Source organism: Chelonia mydas, chromosome 2, assembly GCF_015237465.2.
Source record: "Chelonia mydas isolate rCheMyd1 chromosome 2, rCheMyd1.pri.v2, whole genome shotgun sequence".
Taxonomy (NCBI): domain Eukaryota; kingdom Metazoa; phylum Chordata; order Testudines; family Cheloniidae; genus Chelonia; species Chelonia mydas.
The window spans coordinates 207,805,644-207,826,576 of record NC_057850.1 but is presented as its reverse complement, the minus strand read 5'-3'; the positions used below and the strand labels follow the sequence as shown (position 1 = coordinate 207,826,576).

At 39.9% G+C, this 20,933-nt stretch overlaps 1 protein-coding gene across 2 annotated transcripts in view; it reads right to left on the bottom strand.

The window, feature by feature from the left end:
* Window positions 1–20,933, bottom strand: part of AGMO (alkylglycerol monooxygenase) — a 271,270-nt gene that overhangs the window by 160,289 nt on the left and 90,048 nt on the right. For both annotated transcript variants that reach the window (XM_043541124.1, XM_007069495.4), the window contains exons 4-5: window positions 9,464–9,567; window positions 1,013–1,108 (exon numbers count right to left, since the gene is read on the bottom strand). In XM_043541124.1, the coding sequence (XP_043397059.1) occupies window positions 1,013–1,108; window positions 9,464–9,567 (200 nt within the window). The remainder of the gene's footprint in view (window positions 1–1,012; window positions 1,109–9,463; window positions 9,568–20,933) is intronic.

Below are 20,933 nucleotides of genomic sequence, written 5' to 3'. Positions count from 1 at the left end.
CCATTTCACTTTAAGTGCTTAAGAAACAAAATGCACCACAAGTACTGAGCCATGTGACTAATACAGTTCTATGGAATGCTGGCACTTCGCAGAATGCTTCTGCCACATAGAAGTGATGGCGGCCATCAGCAGGAAAGTAGTATATCATATTCTTTCACTGACAATGTAACAGCAACAACTTACCAATGGCCCATCCCATGCAGTTCAAGTAAACATAGTCTAATGTTAATCCTACACATGATCATGACACATTGCCAAAGCTGAGTGACAACGGCACAACAAAAGACAGCATAACCAAAGAACTGAAGTTGATGGCAGAGACAATCAACAGGGCAGTGTGCTACGTGCTACACACATGTGACATAGGATAGCCATACACATCTAGGGTGTAGTGTGATGGAGAAGGCTTAAAGCCAAGCCCCTTTAACTACCTGAGAAGTGTGGGAATCTACTTACTAATTACAGTGGGTTATTGCTTTTATAAGTATGTAAAACATAGCTATAGTTCACACCAACATGCGCATGTGTATATACATGCAAGTGCACTCACACAAATACAGTGATTAGACAATCACAGAATGTGTTTTTATTTGAGAATTTAGATGTGATCTGGGAAAGCCAGTATCTGACCTTCAAATCAAAACTAAATATTTAAGCAGTATTGTTTTTCTAACTGTTTTTACTGAAATATGTATCTTAGAAATGAAATCAGTTTCAATATCAGCCAGAAATATTTAATAAGCTGCGAGATAGGAAAATATAGTATTAAAATAGTAAAAAGTTTTGATTCTTTACAGTTAATTTTTTTTTAAATCTAATTGGGACCAACTGGCCTCATTGCTTCTTATAAACTTTGCAATATATATTGTGAAAAAGAAATAAAAATGAACAGATGTTTCTCCTTAAAGAAGTCAGACAAAGATTTTTCTTACACAATAAATCAGCTGCTAGTGGATTTCCAGGACACTGCTCCAGGCAAGCTGTTTAGGTATGGCTTTAAAACCTGATTTACCTCTGTATGTATCCAAAACTGGTAAAGGAGATTAAACTGGAGATGAACAGCATATACTGATGGAGGAATAAAAAGAGCCATAGGCAAGTAGAAAACCTGAAATATGAGAGAGAAAATATGCATGTGTTTATGATTCAAAATTTTTCATATATTGTAAATACTTTCAATTATATATCATCTGAGATCTCAAAGGACTTTATAAACATTAACTGAACCTTACAGCACCTCTTGTGAGATATATATTATAGAAAAATAATAGATAGTAATAATTACTATTATATTACTACTAGCAGTAGTAAAGGGAGACACAAAAAGTTTACATAAATGACTTGTCAAAGGTCACACAACAAGCAAGTGGCAGTAGGAGAATCCAGGAATTCTGACTCCAAAATTCTTATTCTGATCACTAGACAACACTCCTATAAGCATATATTTGACAATAATTACTATATTTTCCTGACTCTAACGATGATAAAAATGTGCTATAATTAAAACAGCTGTCATGTTTTTAGTATTTGCTGATCTTAAATATCCCACGCTCTTTGTCATACTGCCATGAACTTAACTTGCCTACCTAGGAAAGATACCACTGTCATACATGGAGAATAATCTCATGTTAGTTTTCACAATTAGGTATTCAAATGGCTCTTTAAATAATGTCATCAAGTGAGAACTCTGGGACCCTCACATCCAAAAAAAGTTCATAGTCTTCCTTCCTTGCAAATAGGGTTTACCTCACTGGTTTTTTCACTTGACATAGTATGAAACAACAACCACATGGAGTAAGGGCTAGGGAGAGAAGTTTTTCTAGACAAAATAAAATCCAGGAGATGTATCTCAGAAAAAATGGGGGAATGGATAAGTGCATAAGTGAGAGACTTTTGGAGGCAAAACAGAAAGGCTCCCTATGCATAGATTCCAAAGTCAAAAGGGACCATTGTGATCATCTAGTTTAACATGAATAACTCAGGCCATAGAACTTCCCTGAAATAAGTCCCAGAGCATATCTGTGACTTAGGAATCTCTTAATGCTAAGTGGCAGGGGGTGCAGAGGAGTTACAGGTATTTCCTGAGTCGGATATGCACATTCTAATTCATCAAAGAATGTCATGTGAGGTCTCATATAAAAGCCAGTGTCACACTCATCATCAAAATCATTGTGAAACACATGTATGGATGTTGTGTAAGGAATTATGTGTATATACTGAAACTATGCTCTTAAAGTCTCTGTCAAGGTAGTAGTCATCAGTAAAGGTGAAAAAGAGGTTTTCTGTCAGGAAAGAGATGTTTAGCCATTTAAGTGTTTACATATTAATTGAGTATCATCTCATTCACAGTGGGTCTCCTATCACTAGTCTGAAATTAATGCCAATAAAGGGTTTGAAGACTTCAGAAAGAAATGAACAGAAAGAGAAAAGCAGAGGGAGGGAGGGAGGGAGAACCCTATCTGGAGGTGTACATCACAGGCTTGTTTGAGTATATTTAGGAGGACAGAGGAGTCACCCTAGCACCTTCCACTGAGGAAGTAAAAGGCCAGTGAATTTGCTTCATGAAAAAGGGCCTCAACCAGGCTTGGTTGAAAATGCTGGAGAACTTTGGGTGAAATAAGTTTCTTTAGACAAGATAGTAAATTGTTAGTTAAGTTTAGTCTCTAGAAAGCGTGTTGTGAATTTGTTTTGTATTTCTTTGGAAATAAACTTATTCTTGTTTTATATATGAATATATCTAGGTGCTGTGGTGTTAAATAAAATGATGGCCCTGAGTTGAATCTTGCAAGCTGGTGCGTACTGTGCCTTTGGGAACAGCAGGTGCCTGGTAATTTTGAGAGTGTTCAGTGGAAGGGCTGGACATTACAGGGAATGCTCCAAGTATTCAGGACTTGGTTTGTGTCTATCGCTACCTGTATAGAGAGAATGAAGCTAGTGGAGGCATAGAATGTAGTGCCTGGGATGCCAAAGACCGGGAGATTCAGGGAGCTGACCCACAGCAGGCACAGACAAGATGGCTTCACACTAAGTGCAGGTGGGCAAGATCCAAACTTCATTTTAAAGGTTAAAATGCTAGTGACAGAGAATCCAACACAACCTTTTGTAAATTGTCCCAATGGTAAATCACCCTCACTGTTAAAAATCTGAACCGTGCAATATGTAGGAGAACTGGCAAAGTCCATTGTCAGACTCCTGTAAGCCATTTTACAAAACTCATGGAGCACTACAAGAAGCAGCTGATAGAGGTAGTAAGAATCCTGAACTCAGACTGTCTTGGTACTGTCAAGTTAAAGAAGGCATTTATATAGCGTTCAATGTCTTCGGAGGTAATTTCCAATAGGAAATAAATAGATTAAAAGGTGTCTGTTTTGCACATAGCTGACACAATAAGGTCCTTCTAAAAACACAGACTTTCTTCAACTACAGCAATAAATACAAAGGCCACATCTGATGGTTTTCCATTGCTTTGTTTCATTGCTCCTCCAAGCAACAGAAATGTTTCTACTTTGTTAGTTACTATGTGCGCTCATGTAAGCAGCCTCATGTTATGCTCCTGCATAATTAAACCATAGAATGGTTAGAACATCAGGAAAAAAGACAATCTGCAATTTTATTATAATCACTCTGATCCTCAAAGGCTGAGATTTTGGCACAAATGTTTTATTAAATGAAAACAAAATGAAAATATTTAATTGTAAAACAGAGCAGAATTAAAATCCACAGTTCCACTGTTTGGGTCTTTCTGAATACATAACCTTGTGTTTGCAAAACACCATGCACTTTTTCCCAAGTGACTTTCTCTCTTTTGTTGATTTCTTTGAACTGTTTACTTCATGCACTTTTAAGAACCCATTTCCTTATAAAGAAATAAAAGTGGGCTAGAGGTGGCATTTTTACAGGGGAGTTGGATTCTTTGGGACATGTTCTGTAATATTTCACACTCCATGCAAGAGGTTACACAAGGTATAAATCAGCACAGAATTATTGCTTTTTATACATGGAACTTCTCAAAAGACACCTTATGCAAAGGTCACAGGAGAAGCAGCATGCAGGAAAGATTTAGGTGAGCCCAGTGCAATGACACTGGTGCAATCAACTGTATTATTCTCATGACATGTTTAATTATCTCCTTTTGCCTGAAGATAGCATGGGTAATTTAGTGGTATTTATAGATGATGTGGAGAGGAATTAAGGATCATCTTCATATTTATGAGGCTACTCTGAACTCCCTCTATGACAAATATATGGATTTCTGTTGTAGATAGTGAGCTAGGAAAAATCTTTCTATAAATCTATAGGTCAATTTAAGATTGACAACACAGCACGTTTTGTATGCTTCTTTGCAATTTAAGCTGTATCCAGTAAAGAATGTTTTTGTAAGGGTCACCTTCAGAAGTGTCTGATGTGGGGAGGGGTGAAAACTCCTCCCACACAGAAGAAACAGAGGATTTTGTTCCTAAAATCTGTGCTTCTGCTATAGGCCCTAGACCATTTTTCCAGGTCTTCTTCTCAGGGCAAGCCTCAAGACCATCCTCTCAGCCTAAGAAGAGATCTGCTTCTCTAATTCGAACCCACTAGACTAACACAAATGTTTCCTACACACATGACAAAGTTATAGGCATTTGATTCAAAGTTCAAGAATATGTTTCACACCACTGCTTGCACTTAAAGTATGTCTTTCTCTTCTCTTTCCCTTCATATCTTTTCAATCAGCCTGCACACAACCCACACAATACACTCAACCCAGATTAATATACAGATTTATCTTATAATGTTTAACTTAAAACACATACAGAGCTGGCAGCAGAACAGTCCCACAATCCCACATTATCCACCACAACATTCTCACATGCCTCTTCATATGCTTCAACAAAATGAGATGTCAAACTGCCTTCAACTGCATATGCTCAGAGACATCAGATATCACTTAGAGATTGACAATAACCCTTCACTCGATTATGTTTAAAGGCAAACAAACACACACACACACGATTCTTCCTTATGTAGGCAGCTCAGAAAATGGTAGTTCTCTAAGAATTAGCATGGGGTTCCTGGAGCACGGGTATTTACAAAACATGTGTTCAAGTGATGGCCATGCTTCAGAAAGAGATAATTTTCACCCTTGCTTTTACATAATCTAGACCAGTGGTCTTCAAAGTGGAGTGCGCGCAAGACCGTCCCTGGGGCGAGCGGCAGGAGGAGCGCTGCCGAAGGAGTGCTGCCAGCACGGCGGCAGCAGCTCTCCCAGGCCTTTGATTCGCCGGCAGCATGTCGGCGGCAGCTCGGCTCTCCCCGCTCCGTCTTCGGTGGCATGCCGGCGGCAGCTCTTCTTCTTCGGGTTTTTTTTTTTTTTTTTTTGCTTCCCTAGAGCTGGCCCTGGGGGTGCATGATCCAAAAAGTTTGGAGACCACAGATCGAGACAATTCCACCGACAAGACAAAGATTAAATCTCTATTTGCTTTTCTCAGATGTGAAAGAGCAATGCACACCATGATGTTAACTAGTTCTAGTCTATGTAGCTTTCTATATCATGTGCATCACTGTGATATCCGACTGCCTGCCAGTAGTGCATTAAGCAACTTGGCAATGCATTTGTCACTTATTGTTTGTCCTCCCATCCTCTCCCCAGAGGGAGAAGCCTGCATAGTAGCGGAGTGCTTGTTTTGGTAGGGTGTAGGGTTTTTTGGGTTTTTTTTTAAATATAAATATACCTGTTGCTATGTGTTTACGTAAAAGAAGGCAAGCTAGGATCATTACTTCTTAGCTTGATTTCCCATGGCTCCAGGCTAATATACCTTGTAATTTGGTTTGAAAGCTGGTGCCAGCATCAACCTTGGGACTGTCTACAGCATCCCATCCAGTCGTTTCACAGGCAATTCTCCCACTGGTCCCAGTTAAGAACATAAGAATATAACAACAGCCATATGGGTCAGACCAAAGGTCCATCTAGCCCAGTATCATGTCTTCCGACAGTGGCCAATGCCAGGTGCCCCAGAGGGAATGAACAGAACAGGTAATCATCAAGGGATCCATCCCCTTTCGCCCATTCCCAGCTTCTGGCAAAGAGGGGCTATGGACACCATCCCTGCCCATCCTGGCTAATAGCCATTGATGGACCTATCCTCCATGAATTTATCTAGTTCTTTTTTGAACCCTTTTATAATCTTGGCCTTCACAACATCCTCTGGCAAAGAGTTCCACAGGCTGACCGAGTACTGTGTGAAGCAATAGTTCCTTTTGTTTGTTTTAAATCTGCTGCCTATTAATTGCATTTGGTGGTCCCCAGTTTTTGCGTTGTGAGAAGGATAACACTTCCTTATTTACTTTCTCCACACAAGTCAGGTTTTATAGACCTCTATTATATCCCCCCTTAGTTGTCTCTTTTCCATGCTGAAAAGTCTCAGTCTTATTAATCTCTCCTTGTACGGCAGCCGTTCCTTACCCCCAATCATTTTTTTGCCCTTTTCTGCACCTTTTTCAACTTCAATATATATTTTTTGGATGGGGCGACCACATCTGCACGCAGTATTCAAGATGTGGGCGTACCATGGATTTATATAGAGGCAATGTGATATTTTCTGTCTTATTATCTATCCCTTTCTTAATGATTCCCAACATTCTGTTTGCTTTTTTGACTGCCGCTGCACATTGAGTGGATGTTTTCAGAGAACTATCCACAATGACTCCAAGATCTCTTTCTTGAGTGGTAACAGATAATTTAGGCCCCATCATTTTATATGTATAGTTGGGATTATGTTTTCCACTGTGCACTACTTTGCATTCATCAACATTGAATTTCATCTGACATTTTGTTGCCCACTCACCCAATTCTGAGAGATCCTTTTGTAGCTCTTTGCAGTCTCCCTGGGACTTAACTATCTTGAGTAGTTTTGTATCGTCTGCAAATTTTGCGACTGTTTTCCTCTTTTCCCAGACCATTTATGAATATGTTGAATAGTACTGGTCCCAGTACAGACCCTTGGGGGACACCACTATTTACCTCTCTCCATTCTGAAAGCTGATCACTTATCCTACCCTTTGTTTCCTATCTTTTAACCAGTTACTGATTCCAGAGAGGACCTTGTCTCTTACCCCATAACAGCTTACTTTGCTTAAGGGCCTTTGGTGAGGGACCTTGTCAACGGCTTTCTGAAAATCTAAATACACTATACCCACTGGATCCCGCTTGTCCACATGCTTGTTGACCCCCTCAAAGAATTTCTAATAGATTGGTGAGGCATGATTTCCCTTTACAAAAACCATGTTGACTATTGCCCAATAAGTTATGTTCATCTGTGTATCTGACAATTTTGTTCTTTACTATCGTTTCAACCAGTTTGCCCAGCACTGAAGTCAGGCTTACCGGGCTGTAATTGCCAGGGTCACCTCTGGAGCCCTTTTTAAAAATTGGTGTCACATTAGCTATCCTCCAGTCATTTGGTTCAGAAGCTGATTTAAATGATAGGTTACGGACTACACTTAGTAGTCCTGCAATTTCACATTTGAGTTCCTTCAGAACTCTTGGGTGAATACCATCTTGTCCTGGTGACATTATTGTTTAGTTTATCAATTTGTTCCCAAACCCCCTCTAATGACACCTCAATCTGGGACAGTTCCTCAGATTTGTCACCTAAAAAGAATGGCTCAGGTTTGGGAATATCCTCACATCCTCAACCATGAAGACCGATGCAAAGAATTCATTTAGTTTCTCTACAATGGCCTTATTGTTCTTGAGTGCTCCTTTAGCATTTGGATCATCCAGTGGCCACACTGGTCGTTTAGCAGGCTTCCTGCTACTGATATACTTAAAAAAATTTTTGCTATTACTTTTTGAGTCTTTGGCTAGCTGTACTTCAAATTCTCTTTTGGCCTTCCTAATTGTATTTTTACACTTAATTTGCCAGAGTTTATGCTCCTTTCTATTTTCCTCAGCAGGATTTAACTTCCATTTTTTAAAGGATGTATTTTTGCCTCTCACTGCTTCTTTTACTTTGTTGTTTAGCCATGGTGGCTTTGTTTTGGTTCTCTTACTATGTCTTTTTAATTTGGGGTGTACATTTAAGTTGAGTCTCTATTATGGTGCCTTTAAAAAGTTTCCATGCAGCTTGCAGGGGTTTGACTTTTGGTGCTGTAGCTTTTAATTTCTGTTTAACTAACCTCCTCATTTTTGTGTAGTTTCCCTTTCTGAAATTAAATGCTACAGTGTTGGGCTGCTGTGGTGTTTTCCCTGCCACAGCGATGTTAAATTGAATTATATTATGGTCACTATTACCAAGTGGTCCAGCCATATTCACCTCTTGGACCTGATCCTGTGCTCCACTTAGAACTAAATCAAGAATTGCCTGTCCTCTTGTGGGTTCCAAGACCAGCTGCCCCAAGAAGGAATCATTTAAGGTGTCAAGAAACTTTCTCTCTGCATCCTGTCCTGAGGTGATATGAACCCAGTCAATATGGGGATAGTTGAAATCCCCCATTATTACTGAGTTTTTTATTTTAATAGCCTCTCTAAACTCCCTGAGCATTTCACAGTCACTATCACCGTCCTGGTCAGGTGGTTGGTAATACATCCCTACTGCTATATTCTTATTATTCGAGCATGGAATTACTATCCATAGAGATTCTATGGTACAGTTTGGTTCATTTAAGATTTTTACTTCATTTGATTCTATGCTTTCTTTCACACATAATGCCACTCCCCCACCAGCACAACCTGTTCTGTCCTTCTGATATATTTTGTACCCTGGTATTACTGTGTACCATTGATTATCCTCATCCCACCAAGTTTCTGTGATGCCTATTATATTATTTAAAACAAGGCACCCATCTTATTATTTAGACTTCTAGCATTGGTATATAAGCACTTTAAAAACTTGTCACTTTTTAGAGGTCTCCCATTACATGATGTAATTGAATGAGACTTTTTTCATTTGACTGTTTCTCATCAGATCCTACCAGTATTTTATCTTCCATGCTCTCCTCCTTATTAGGACATAGAGAATCTCCATTAGTAGATTCTCCCCAAGGGACGTCTCTGTCCGAACCACGTGTTCCTCCATACCTGTCGGCTTTCCCCATGCCTTCATTTACCCCAGCGTAGATCCAGAGTAAGTCTATTATCTTCACTGCTGTTACTCCGTGTCTATGCTGGCATTACGAAGAAGAATTGTTTCATTGTGTTTAGAAAGTTATGAATGTGTGAAAGCCTGGGACTATAATTCTCCTCCTCAAAGTTGACTTTATTTCTCCTTTTCACACATCTCAATGAGAGTGTGAGCATACCTATTTTTGATTCACATAATTCTCAGGATGCCTCAAATTACCTTTCTGCGCTGTGCTTTTCGGTGTCTAACATTTTCTTGACTTATATTTTGTTTTCCTTCAGACAAAATTAAATAGCTGTGATTTTAAATAGCAGTGATTTTTAATAAAGTTCAATTATATTATTGCATTTTGCATAACTTACCCAAGAAACGTATCTTTGCAGTGCAGATTGTCTCAGTGCTGTGGATAAGTTATAAGCTTCAGAACTATGATGTACTTGGTGTGCTGCCCACAATATATTAACCTCTGCAAAACACACAATTTCTAATGAGACATGAAAGAAAGAACAAAGAACATTCATCTCTCATGACTTTTTTTTAACCTATAAGCAAGTGATTCCAAAATTTACACTTTGCTATTTTATCATAATATGGCAGGTAATAAAAACTCACCTTCAGAGCTGAATTTAGAGGTGATGAAGAGAATGGTGTAGGTTAAACATTGGTAAGTGGACACAAGTGGTTGTAATCTACTGGCTGAGGGAGCAGAAGAATCGGGATACAGAAGAAAGTAGAAGGCTTTAAGAGAATGTGAGATGAAGGGTCAGGGGATGGCAGCCTTGGTTAAATTATACTACCACCAGGAATTTTCCCACTGACCTCAAAGGGACAGAATTTGGTGTGCATTCATTTGTTTTGCATTTGTGTGCTCATGTACCATACTTCAGGTTTCCTTCAGACTTGGATACTGAAAATGTTTTAGTGCTTGATGAGTAAAGAAACAATTTAAATAGTAGCTGTTAAAAGGCTTTCTGGGACATTTCAGTCTTCAAGCCCACCTGGAAACTCACACCACAAGGACATGACCATTGTCTGCCTATTAACAAGAAATGGAAAAACAAAGCATTCAGCTATTACTGTCTGGAAACTTTGGATTCAGTCAAAAGATAGTGACTGGGGCAATTTAATGGTGAGGTTTGGGCGAAGCTAGCGTAGGTCACATGCCCAAAGGCATGACACTTTTGATTTGCTGCATGTTTCGGAGCAATATAGAGAAACACTAACTGTTTACAGAATAGCAATGTGCCATCTTGATCATCACTACAAAAGTTTTTTTTCTCCTGCTGATAATAGCTCATCTTAATTAATTAGCCTCTTACTCCACCTTTTCATATTCCCTGTAGATATATATATCTTCTTACTATATGATCCATTCTATGCATCCGATGAAGTGGGCTGTAGCCCAAAAGCTTATGCACAAATAAATTTGTTAGTCTCTAAGGTGCCACAAGTACTCCTGTTCTTTTTACTAACTGTTTACCAAGGCATTTTTTTAGCTTAAGTACCACTCTAGGCGACCTTGTTGCGATGAAACTTTGAAAATCTAAAGATGTTTGGGCAGTCTTAAGTGGGAGATTATCAAGCAGAAAGGAAAGCCAAAATCTTTCATGGCCACCAGATGTATAGCAAGAGGCTGTGAGGAAGGTCTTAATTACACTATAATGAGAAGGCGGGTGGTTAATGCAGCCCCATAATGTGCCTTTTTAGCTTGCAACTAAATTAAAGGTCACATATGTTTAAAGGGGTGAAATTTACATAAAGTCTCAGCTGATACAGAATTCGAAAACTGATTGGCTGACAGCCAGTTAAACCTTCCCCACTAATGGCAATGTTTCACTGGAACAATTAGGAAACCTCCTTTGGCAGATATTGGGATCCCATCCACAAGTGTGATTTTACAAATGTGTATTCAAATGCTTTGAAATTATCTAGTGCCAAAACTATGTCAAATGTTTCAGGACTGATGATTAACACATAGTTGTAATGTAAACGGATGCCAAATCAAACACCTTAATGAATCTCAAGGTGTCTTCATCATTTCAAGGGACTAGAGAAACAACAGAGTGCCCTGTACGCTAGAAATTAGAATTTCTGTATCTAATGAACCTTGACAAGTTAGCAATTTATAAGGCAACTTCATCATTTCTGACTGTCCTCCAAGCCTTTGAAAATCCTTATGATAGCTGTCTTGAAACTATAATTTAAACTACCTATCACGAAAAATAGGTAACACTCAATCTGAGAAACCTTTATTCCTTAAATGTCTCTTCTCCTGAAGTAACAAGTATGCAATCTATTTAACATTTGTCATCTTTTCTTTTTTGTGGGGGGGGGGAGACATCTTAATACACACTGCCTTAATGAGCTCACTAGGAGATGAATTATTCAGGTGAGCTTCAATACTGTGTAATAATTTGTATTTGAAATGCTTCCCAAGACCTCGACAGAAGCTAAATGAGTGAACAAAGAATCTAAAAAGGTGGAGGTTAAAAACCTGTCATCTTAGTTGTTTTAAAAGCATTTACTTCCTATCACAAACTGTGTGTAACACAAGCCTTCACTCAATGAAGTACAGCTGTACAAACAAGGTACAGTAACTGGATCTTCCTTATTTCCCTCAGTCATTTTTCAGCATTGTGAAAAGTTCAAGGAAGGGAATCTGTGTTGATTTTTACAGTCTACATTCATTCTGGTTAAGGTCAAATGGTTTTCAAAACTAATTACTAAAACGACATTTTATTAACAGAGTTGAACATTTAAAAAGCCTCTTAATCTAATGAGCAGGCTAACTTCACGTTAAAAATCTTCTCAAATGTGAGACAATCGATTTGGAAGATCAGTAAGTTGAAAATACAGTAGAGCAGTATTAGAAAAAAAACAAACAATACTGCCGTGAGTAATTCAGTCTAAGAATATTTTCTGATCTTTATGTTGCACTCCATTAAATCTTTAATCCTGCTCTCACTGAAGTTAATGGAAAAAACTCACCTTGAATTCACTGGGAGCAAGAGCTACCGTGACTAGACATCCTGATAATATCGGGATCGTCCCGATATTAGGGACTTTGTCTTATATACGCAAGTATTCCCACCCATGCCACCCTTGAAAAAAAAGTGTCCCTATTTTTAACACTTTCTATCTAGTCACAATAGCAAAGGGCAGAGTCAATAATCTGAAATGAATTTTATCCTGTTTTAGCTGAATAAACTGACCACCACTAACATTCATGCTATTTTTTATCTGAAGCAGTGTAACATTACTGTCCCCATGTGCACTGCAACAGATCTGGGTTTATAAAATCATCAAAAGATCAAGCTTGGAATTATCAGCATTTTTTTAACAGTATTTTTTTTTCAAATGTCACCTTTAACAGCAACTATTAGCTTTTACCTATAAAAGAGTCAAAATCGTCATTTACGCTTTCCCAAACTATTACAGTGAAATTGGAGGAGATGCAAAAATATGACAGAACTAATCATTTCCATGAAATCGCAACATTTATTATGGTTTTGCAATCTGTTTTCATTTTGGGAAATAGTGCCAAACAACTTATGTTGCTCGAGTATAGGCCTGATAAAGGGGAGTTTCGCCTAAGGACTGCAGGATTTGGCCTCAAAATTGAAGAAGAAAAAAAAGAACAAAAATAGTAATATTTTCTGTCTTGTCTGCACTGACAACTGGTAGCCAAGTGGGGGAATGCTTCATTTTAAAGACAAGGCATTATTCTGCAATAATGCTCTGAAACTCCCCTTGCATTTAACTGAAGTTTTTATCCTGCTCTGGACGGCAGAATTGCATCTTCTGTAATACAGCAGGAAAGACCAGTAATGAAAGAATAAATAGCAGAACTTACACTAACAAGAGTTTATAACTGTGACTAAGAAGCCTGAATCTAGGCATCAATCTATTGTTATTATTATACAATATCCAGCTACAAATAATATGCTGTAAAATACAAAATACATCTCAAAGGTAAAATGCAGACCAACCAAGGAAAATAACTTATTGTTCACTAATCAGTAGCATAAGGAACAGAAATTAAAGTGTCTCAGGAACGTTTACGTGGCAATATTTTTAAATTTCCGTGAATCAAAGAGAAGACAAATTACTGAGGAAAATATAATTGTAAAACACTGTCTTTCCCCCTTCCTTAGGGTAAAAAGTAGACGTACACCCAATGCCTATTTTTAAAAGAACAGATAATAAAATAAAAAAGATGGCCAAAATCTGTACCTTTTTCCTCTCCATTCCCATTCTCCAAAAGAACCAAGGAAAGTAGGACTTATGGAATTTGAGGTGCTAGCTATATAAAGCTTCAACAAAACACAGTTTCATTTTTTCTTAGTCATGCATGATTAACAAGTGAGCTAAAAAATTTAATTGAGCAGAACACAATAAAATTAGAAATAGGTATCAGAACAACGGTTATGATTTAAAGTATTATATGCAACAGTTGATGGACAATGTCTCAAAAAAAAACAAAAAACCAAAAACTCATTTTCCTCCTAAAATCTACTTATGAAGGGCCAAATCCAGAGGTCTGCTCAGGAAAACTCCCACTGAATTCAGTGGCTCCAACTCCCATGTAACTTCATGGAGAATTAGTGTGGGAACTAAGTAAAAACTAAATAAAAATTGGGGGTCAGATCACAACATTCCTCTCCCTCCCCAATCCACAGAAGGGTTCTTCACAGTAACGATTTTACTTCTCTTCCTTGGGGGTGGGAGGTGGTTAACCATCTACATGACACTGTAACCCCTTTCTTGGAACCCCACAGAGGGCTGTCTCTGAGGTCAGGATCTACATGGGGCTGATAGTATAGAAGATGCGCACTTTGTCTCTCATTGGCCCTACTGAAATTACTTCAGTAATGTAATACCCTGGCGCTGTCCTACTCTTCAACACCAGGAAACAACTCCACAGAGTCCCACCCTATTAAGTGACCCTGCGGTAATGCAAATCCAAAGAAGGCCCTGATAGTTGGCAGGAAGTTAGTTTATGGATTTCTCCACAAGGCCATGTGGATATTAGGTTTGCAGCTACAGCCTGTTCTCAGCAGATAAACGACACTCCTCCAACAGTACAAATCCAAAGGAACAATAAGACAATCACTCAGAACTTCCCTCCATCTTTATCCTCTTCCCTGGGTTTTACTATGGGAAGAGAAGATCTTGCCCCAAGTAAGGGCATGAACCCCAATTAAACCACTGTCATCAATATTGATATATAATATATATACACACACTTTCTACAGTGTTGGCATTATAGCTGATTCTTCTCAACTTTGAATTTGTCCTTGCACCAGTTTTACCTTTTGGCATTAATCAACAAGTAGGCTGTCTTAGAGGTGGAAGTTGATGCTAGAACCCCATTGTAATAGCCCAAAGTCAGATTCAACACCTTTACTACCTGTTTTAAATTCCAATCAATTTCCCATGTGATGGTAGACACTGCTCATCTTAGGCATAAGAATATCTCTTAAGAATACAAAACACAGTAAGTTCAAATTGCCCTTCGTTATTAATTTCCTTCGCCTTTCACCATGATACACAACTCACCATATTTTGTTTAACAGGAGAAAATGTATTTGCCAATAAAAACTGTTGTCAGTTCAAGAAGCTATGTCAGTGAAAACAGCCATTTTCACAACACCCCAAAAACAGCTGCAAGGTAAAAGTGTGTCAGTTCTGTTGAACAGATGAACAATTTCTTTTCAAGTTTTTTCACTCAGAGGGCTCAAACATAGGCTTTGGAATAAAAAAACAAAAGTGTGCAGACAATGTGGAGCATATTTGTATTACCACATAATGAGATAACCTAAAGCTATGCTTTGGAGTGTCTCTTTTCAGCAGTCATGGCTATGGCCAAGTGAATGGAGGGAAGTTTTTATTTGAATTCAAAACCTAATTTTGATCTATCTTTGTTATGTTTTGTGGGGTAAGGTGCATTATTATTCAGTCAGAAACAGAAATATATGACTTATCTAACAGTACATACATTGAGAATATTTACAATTATGTGTACTACATCACAAAGGTACCATGTGATGAATGGCTTTGGCTAATGACCACCCAGGCCAGTGGTGAGATATTTCCCTATCTCTACCACCTACTGTGATCTCTGAGAGTCACCAGTACCTAATGAGGAGCAGTAACCTACAATGCTTTGGGTATCATTCAGTATATTGCATTGCAATTACAAGGGAACAGGCCCATAAAATGGCTGGTCTCCTGACTCCACCCTCTCCCATGGCCTTGCTAAGCAGAGCCCCAACTGTGGTTGTTGAAGAGGAAGGTGGGGGGGGAGCAAACTTTGCAGCCACCTCTTCCATTTGTGAGCCCCTCCTCTTTGGGATTTAGACCCTTCTGCAAAGGAAAAGCAAAGAGGTCCAGACAGAGCAATTACAATTTGTGTTAGGGACTCCCATCTGTCTTCTTCATTCCATATAGCTAACACATGGATGGGTTTAATATTACTGTGGTAAATAGGAAACATTTTAGTATCTAGCTATTAGCTTTTGTTTGGAAAAACAAGATGGGTTTGATCCACTATCTACCTGCCGAGTTACAACTGACCTACTCTGCTTCTGTGTCTTATGAATAAATCTGCTGTCTAATGCAGACTTTTTCAGAGATCCATGCTCCCTGCTGAGTGCCGTATTTGCATAAGAGCTGGATGAAGCACACATTTGAGCTTTACCTTATAGCTTATACCTTATAGAGAGACAGTTATCTTATAGCAACAAAAGATGGGTATGGAATGGAGGGGGGCTCCCAACTGCTCTGAAATCAAAACCCTCCTGAAGGCTCATTTCTTCTGCCCTACCAACACACAGTAAGGTGCAATAGTCAACTACCATCTCCACATCAACATTAGATTGGGGGGGGGGAGGGGACGGGGGGGACAGAGAGAGAGAGAGAGTGTCATGCTCTAAGTCAAAATCTCTATCCATCTCCCTATTTGTCTGGTCTGTCTTTGCCTATCTGTAAGACTCTCAGACTACATCTACACTGCATTTTAAAACCCGTGGCAGTGAGTCTCAGAGCCTGGTTATACGGATTCAGGCTTGCGGGGCTCACGCTAGGGTGCTAAAAACAGCAGTGTTGATGCTGCAGCCAACCCTGCTCCCTGGAGTTCAGAGCCAAAGCTCCAACACAAACCCGAACATCTGTTTTTAGCACCATAGCGTGAGCCCTGCAAGTCTGAGTCTGTAGACCCAGGCTCTGAGACTCGCCGCTGTGGGCTTTAAAATGTAGAGTAGACATACCCTCAGCTCCCTTGGGCTGGAACTGTTTTACCGTATTTGTGTCTTGTAAATTGTTGTTAAATAAGTACCAATGCAAAAATACCTTATTCATGGAGAGCCTCCACATCCTTCCTACCACAAATTTTATTCCCACAAGGTCAAATTCTTCCCTCGGTTACACCACTGCCACCATAGGGCTGCACAGGTTTAAATGAGAGCAGGATTTGACCCAAGAAATGTATGTGGAAGAGTGTACTATATCCCACACCCAAAGGAGTATATGTATTATATATCTCCGCAGAGTATCCCAGCCTGTACAGCACTACATCTGTCTGGGGGACGGAGGGGATGCTGAGGTACATGGCATTTTAACCTGGTTATTTGTCTTTATGTTAAATCAGACATTTTTTTCCCTACTCAAAGGCTCAGTTTGATGTGTTTAACATTCTCAACATTTTTGTGTTTAAGTCATTTAACATTAATATTGTGTTTAACTCAAAGACTAGGAGTAAAGACTCGAGTTCTAATCCTTGCTCTTCCTCTGAATCACTGTGTCGCCTCAATCAAGTCATTTAACCTCTCTCAGTTTATGAACCTGTAATTCAGTTTACAAACCCCATACTGAGCATAAGCAGAAGGGAGAGGAGAGTCTTCCCTGCTTACCGGCAATCAGCCTGATCACACTCTGCAGAGCTGTCAGAACTACCAATCATGGAGACATGCATCCACAACTGGGACCAATAAAGAAAACAAATCCAGCTATAAAGGAGGGGGAACAGAGAGGGAAAGGGAGGCAGAAGGCCTGGGATAGCAGAGGGGCAACAGCCCCATGCCAGGCTGCCTCTGAGAAACCAACAAGGAGACAAAAGGAGACTGCAAACCCTGGAGTTTAAGGGCAGATAGATTCAATGTAAAATAAGAGTTTATGGACTGATCTAATTAAAGACAAATTGAAGAGGACCAGTTGGGAAAAAGCTGGGACCCCAAGAAAGACCGCACCAAGAGCAGTTGACAGTGCCTCATAGGAACTTTATGAGGATAAATTAATTAGGTCCAACACTTGCATATGGTCCTGCATGGGTGCAAAGAAGAGGATGCAAGGAGTGTCCCATTCACCTTGTTCTTCTGAACAGGGCCAGACACAGTCCCAGTCCTGGCGTGTTGAAAGGAGGCAGACTTGTTACAGGCTAGTGTGAGGGTGATGCTCATCTTAGTAGAAGATGGCATCAGTTAGCAAAGCTGAGCCTGCATGGCTTGATGAGAGGAAAATGCACACTGCACTCTGGGAAAGCATGTAGCAGGGGCTGCACTAGCTTGCACTCCCAGAAGAATTGTGCAGGCAGGTGAGGTGCAGGGCCGGCTCCAGCTTTTTTGCCGTCCCAAGCGGCGAAGGAAAAAAAAAATAAAAAACCAAGCCTGGTTGAGCTGCTGCCAAAGTGCCGCCAATGACCAGGACGTGCCGCCTCGATGACGGACGGAGTGCCGCCCCAGGCCCCTGCTTCCTTCGCTGGTGCCTGGAGCCGGCCCTGGTGAGGTGGGGCAACTCCATACCACCCCCTCGCCAGAAGCACAATTTAGCCTTCATTGTTTATACAGCATTTTGTAATACTGAGATGAAAGGTGCTATACGAGTATATGTGCAAAGCAATATTCTTCTCTGACAGAGTGTAGTGGTGACACAAATTAGCGTCCAGGTTACCGCATGTTATATCACACAATAACTAGTACACATTCAATAGTAAAGTTACTGTATAACATGTCATGATAGAGCAGCACAAAGTAATTCAGCAATTAACTTTTGTCACCAATGTAATGAACAAATTTCAAAAGGAAGTTTCAAATGCATGATTACTTTGTGATGAGAAAAGAGGTGTTTTTTCTGTCCTTTTTTTCAAAACTATCTCTGCTTTTTTTCCTCTTCTTAAATTACTATATGTGGTCAGTAAAATATTCAGTGAGTGGGCTAACTTATAATCAAGTAGTACATTGGGCTATATGCTCCCATGGTTTACACGCCAAAAGCTGTAGCAACCTAATACAAAACCTGTCTCCAAAAGCTGTGCACCAGCCAAAACCTCTTGCTTGATCTGCTGCCATACCAGTTGAAAACACAAAACCATTCCCACACAAAAGATCTGCAAAACTCAAACCAGAAAGAATGGGCTGAGGAAACGTGGGAAGACTCAGGGAAAGCCAAAGTATTACATATACTGCCCAGGGGAAAAAGGGGCAGATCATGTCCCCCTAAAGCAAAATCCCAGGGGACTGCAAGATATATTCAGAAAACTCAGATATAGTTTAAACTTGCAGAATTTCTGAGGTATAATGAGATCAGGGGAGCAGACTCTGGCTAGCTGCAAAACACTTAGAAGCAGTGGCCCTCTCAACCCACAGATGTCAGAAGATCTGTGGGGAATTCCTGCCATCCTTATAGGTTTAGGTTATTCATGAAAAAGCCTTGCAAATCCACAATATTTCTCAGGGCCCACTGTCTCTCCAATGCAGTGTAGCTCTCTCCTCCCTCAATCTACCTATGTCTGGTCCCAAATAGCTGAAGGCAAGAAGTGGAAGTCTGCATAAGTCAATTATAACAAGGTCAATATTAACTTATACTGTATGGGAGTCTCCATGTGGCTGCTGGAGGATAATACTGCAGACTGCAGCTATGCCATAGTAACTCCCCACCCTGCCATGCTATCAACTCCACAAATCACAGCAGATGTTCAATAAAGTCAATCAACATTGGCTCAATCTCCACTACCTCCAAGGCTAAATGAACAGATTTCCCCCTCTGTGGGGAAAAAATTGAAAGGATAACTATCCCAAAGCAGCGTTAACTTGCAATTATCAGAAATCCACATCTCAGTTAGGAAAAAGACAGACGTTTTAGAGAATGGTAAAGCATGCAGAGGCCATGTGCACAGTGTTGAAGCTTCACATGCTTCAGCTCAGATTTTCATAGATACATAGATATTAAGGTCAAAAGGGACAATTATGATCATCTAGTCTGACCTCCTGCACAATGCAGGCCACAGAATCTCAACCACCCACTCCTGCAATAAACCTCTCACTTATGTCTGAGCTTCTGAAGTCCTCAAATCATGGTTTAAAGACTTAAAGGAGCAGAGAATCCTCCAGCAAGTGACCCCATACCCCATGCTACAGAGGAAGGCAAAAAAACCCCAGGGCTCCTTCCAATCTGCCCTGGAGGAAAATTCCTTCCCGACCCCAAAATGGCGATCAGCTGAACCCTGTGCATATGGGCAAGATTCACCAGCCAGATATCCAGGAAAGAATTTTCTGTAGTAACTCAGATCCCACCCCATCTAACATCCCATCACAGGCCATTGGGCCTATTTACCATGAATAGTTAAAGATCAATCAATTGCCAAAATCATGTTATCCCATCATACCATCTCCTCCATAAACTTATCGAGTTTAATCTTGAAGCCAGATAGGTCTTTTGCCCCCACTGCTTCCCTTGGAAGGCTATTCCAAAACTTCACTCCTCTGATGGTTAGAAACCTTCATCTAATTTCAAGTCTAAACTTCCCGATCGCCAGTTTATATCCATTTGTTCTTGTGTCCACATTGGTATTGAGCTTAAATAATTCCTCTCCCTCTCCGGTATTTATCCCTCCGATATATTTATAGAGAGCAATCATATCTCCCCTCAGCCTTCTTTTGGTTAGGCTAAACAAGCCAAGCTCCTTGAGTCTCCTTTCATAAGGCAAGTTTTCCATTCCTCGGATCATCCTAGTAGTCCTTCTCTGTACCTGTTCCAGTTTGAATTCATCCTTCTTAAACATGGGAGACCAGAACTGCACACAGTATTCCAGGTGAGGTCTCACCAGTGCCTTGTATAACGGTACTAACACCTCCTTATCTCTACTGGAAATACCTCGCCTGATGCATCCCAAGACCGCATTAGCTTTTTTCACGGCCATATCACACTGGCGGCTCATAGTCATCCTATGGTCAACCAATACTCCAAGGTCCTTCTCCTCCTCCGTTACTTCTAATTGATGCATCCCCAGCTTATAACTAAAATACTTGTTGTTAATCCCTGAATGCATGACCTTACACTTCTCACTATTAAATTTCATCCTATTACTATTACTCCAGTTTACAAGGTCATCCAGCTCCTCCTGTATGATATCATGGTCTTTCTCTAAATTAGCAATACCTCCCAGCTTTGTATTGTCCGCAAACTTTATTAGCACACTCTCACTTTTTGTGCCAAGGTCAGTAATAAAAAGATTAAATAAGATTGGTCCCAAAACCGGTTCCTGAGGAACTCCACCGGTAACCTCCCTCCAGCCTGACAGTTCACCTTTCAGTTTGACCCGCTGTAGTCTCCCTTTTAACCAATTCCTTCTCCACCTTTCAATTTTCATACTGATCCCCATCTTTTCCAATTTAACTAATTCTTCCCCATGTGGCACGGTATAAAACGCCTTACTGAAATCTAGGTAAATTAGATCCACTGTGTTTCCTTCATCTAAAAAATCTTTTACTTTCTCAAAGAGGAGATCAGGTTGGTTTGGCACGATCTACCTTTTGTAAAACCATGTTGTATTTTTTC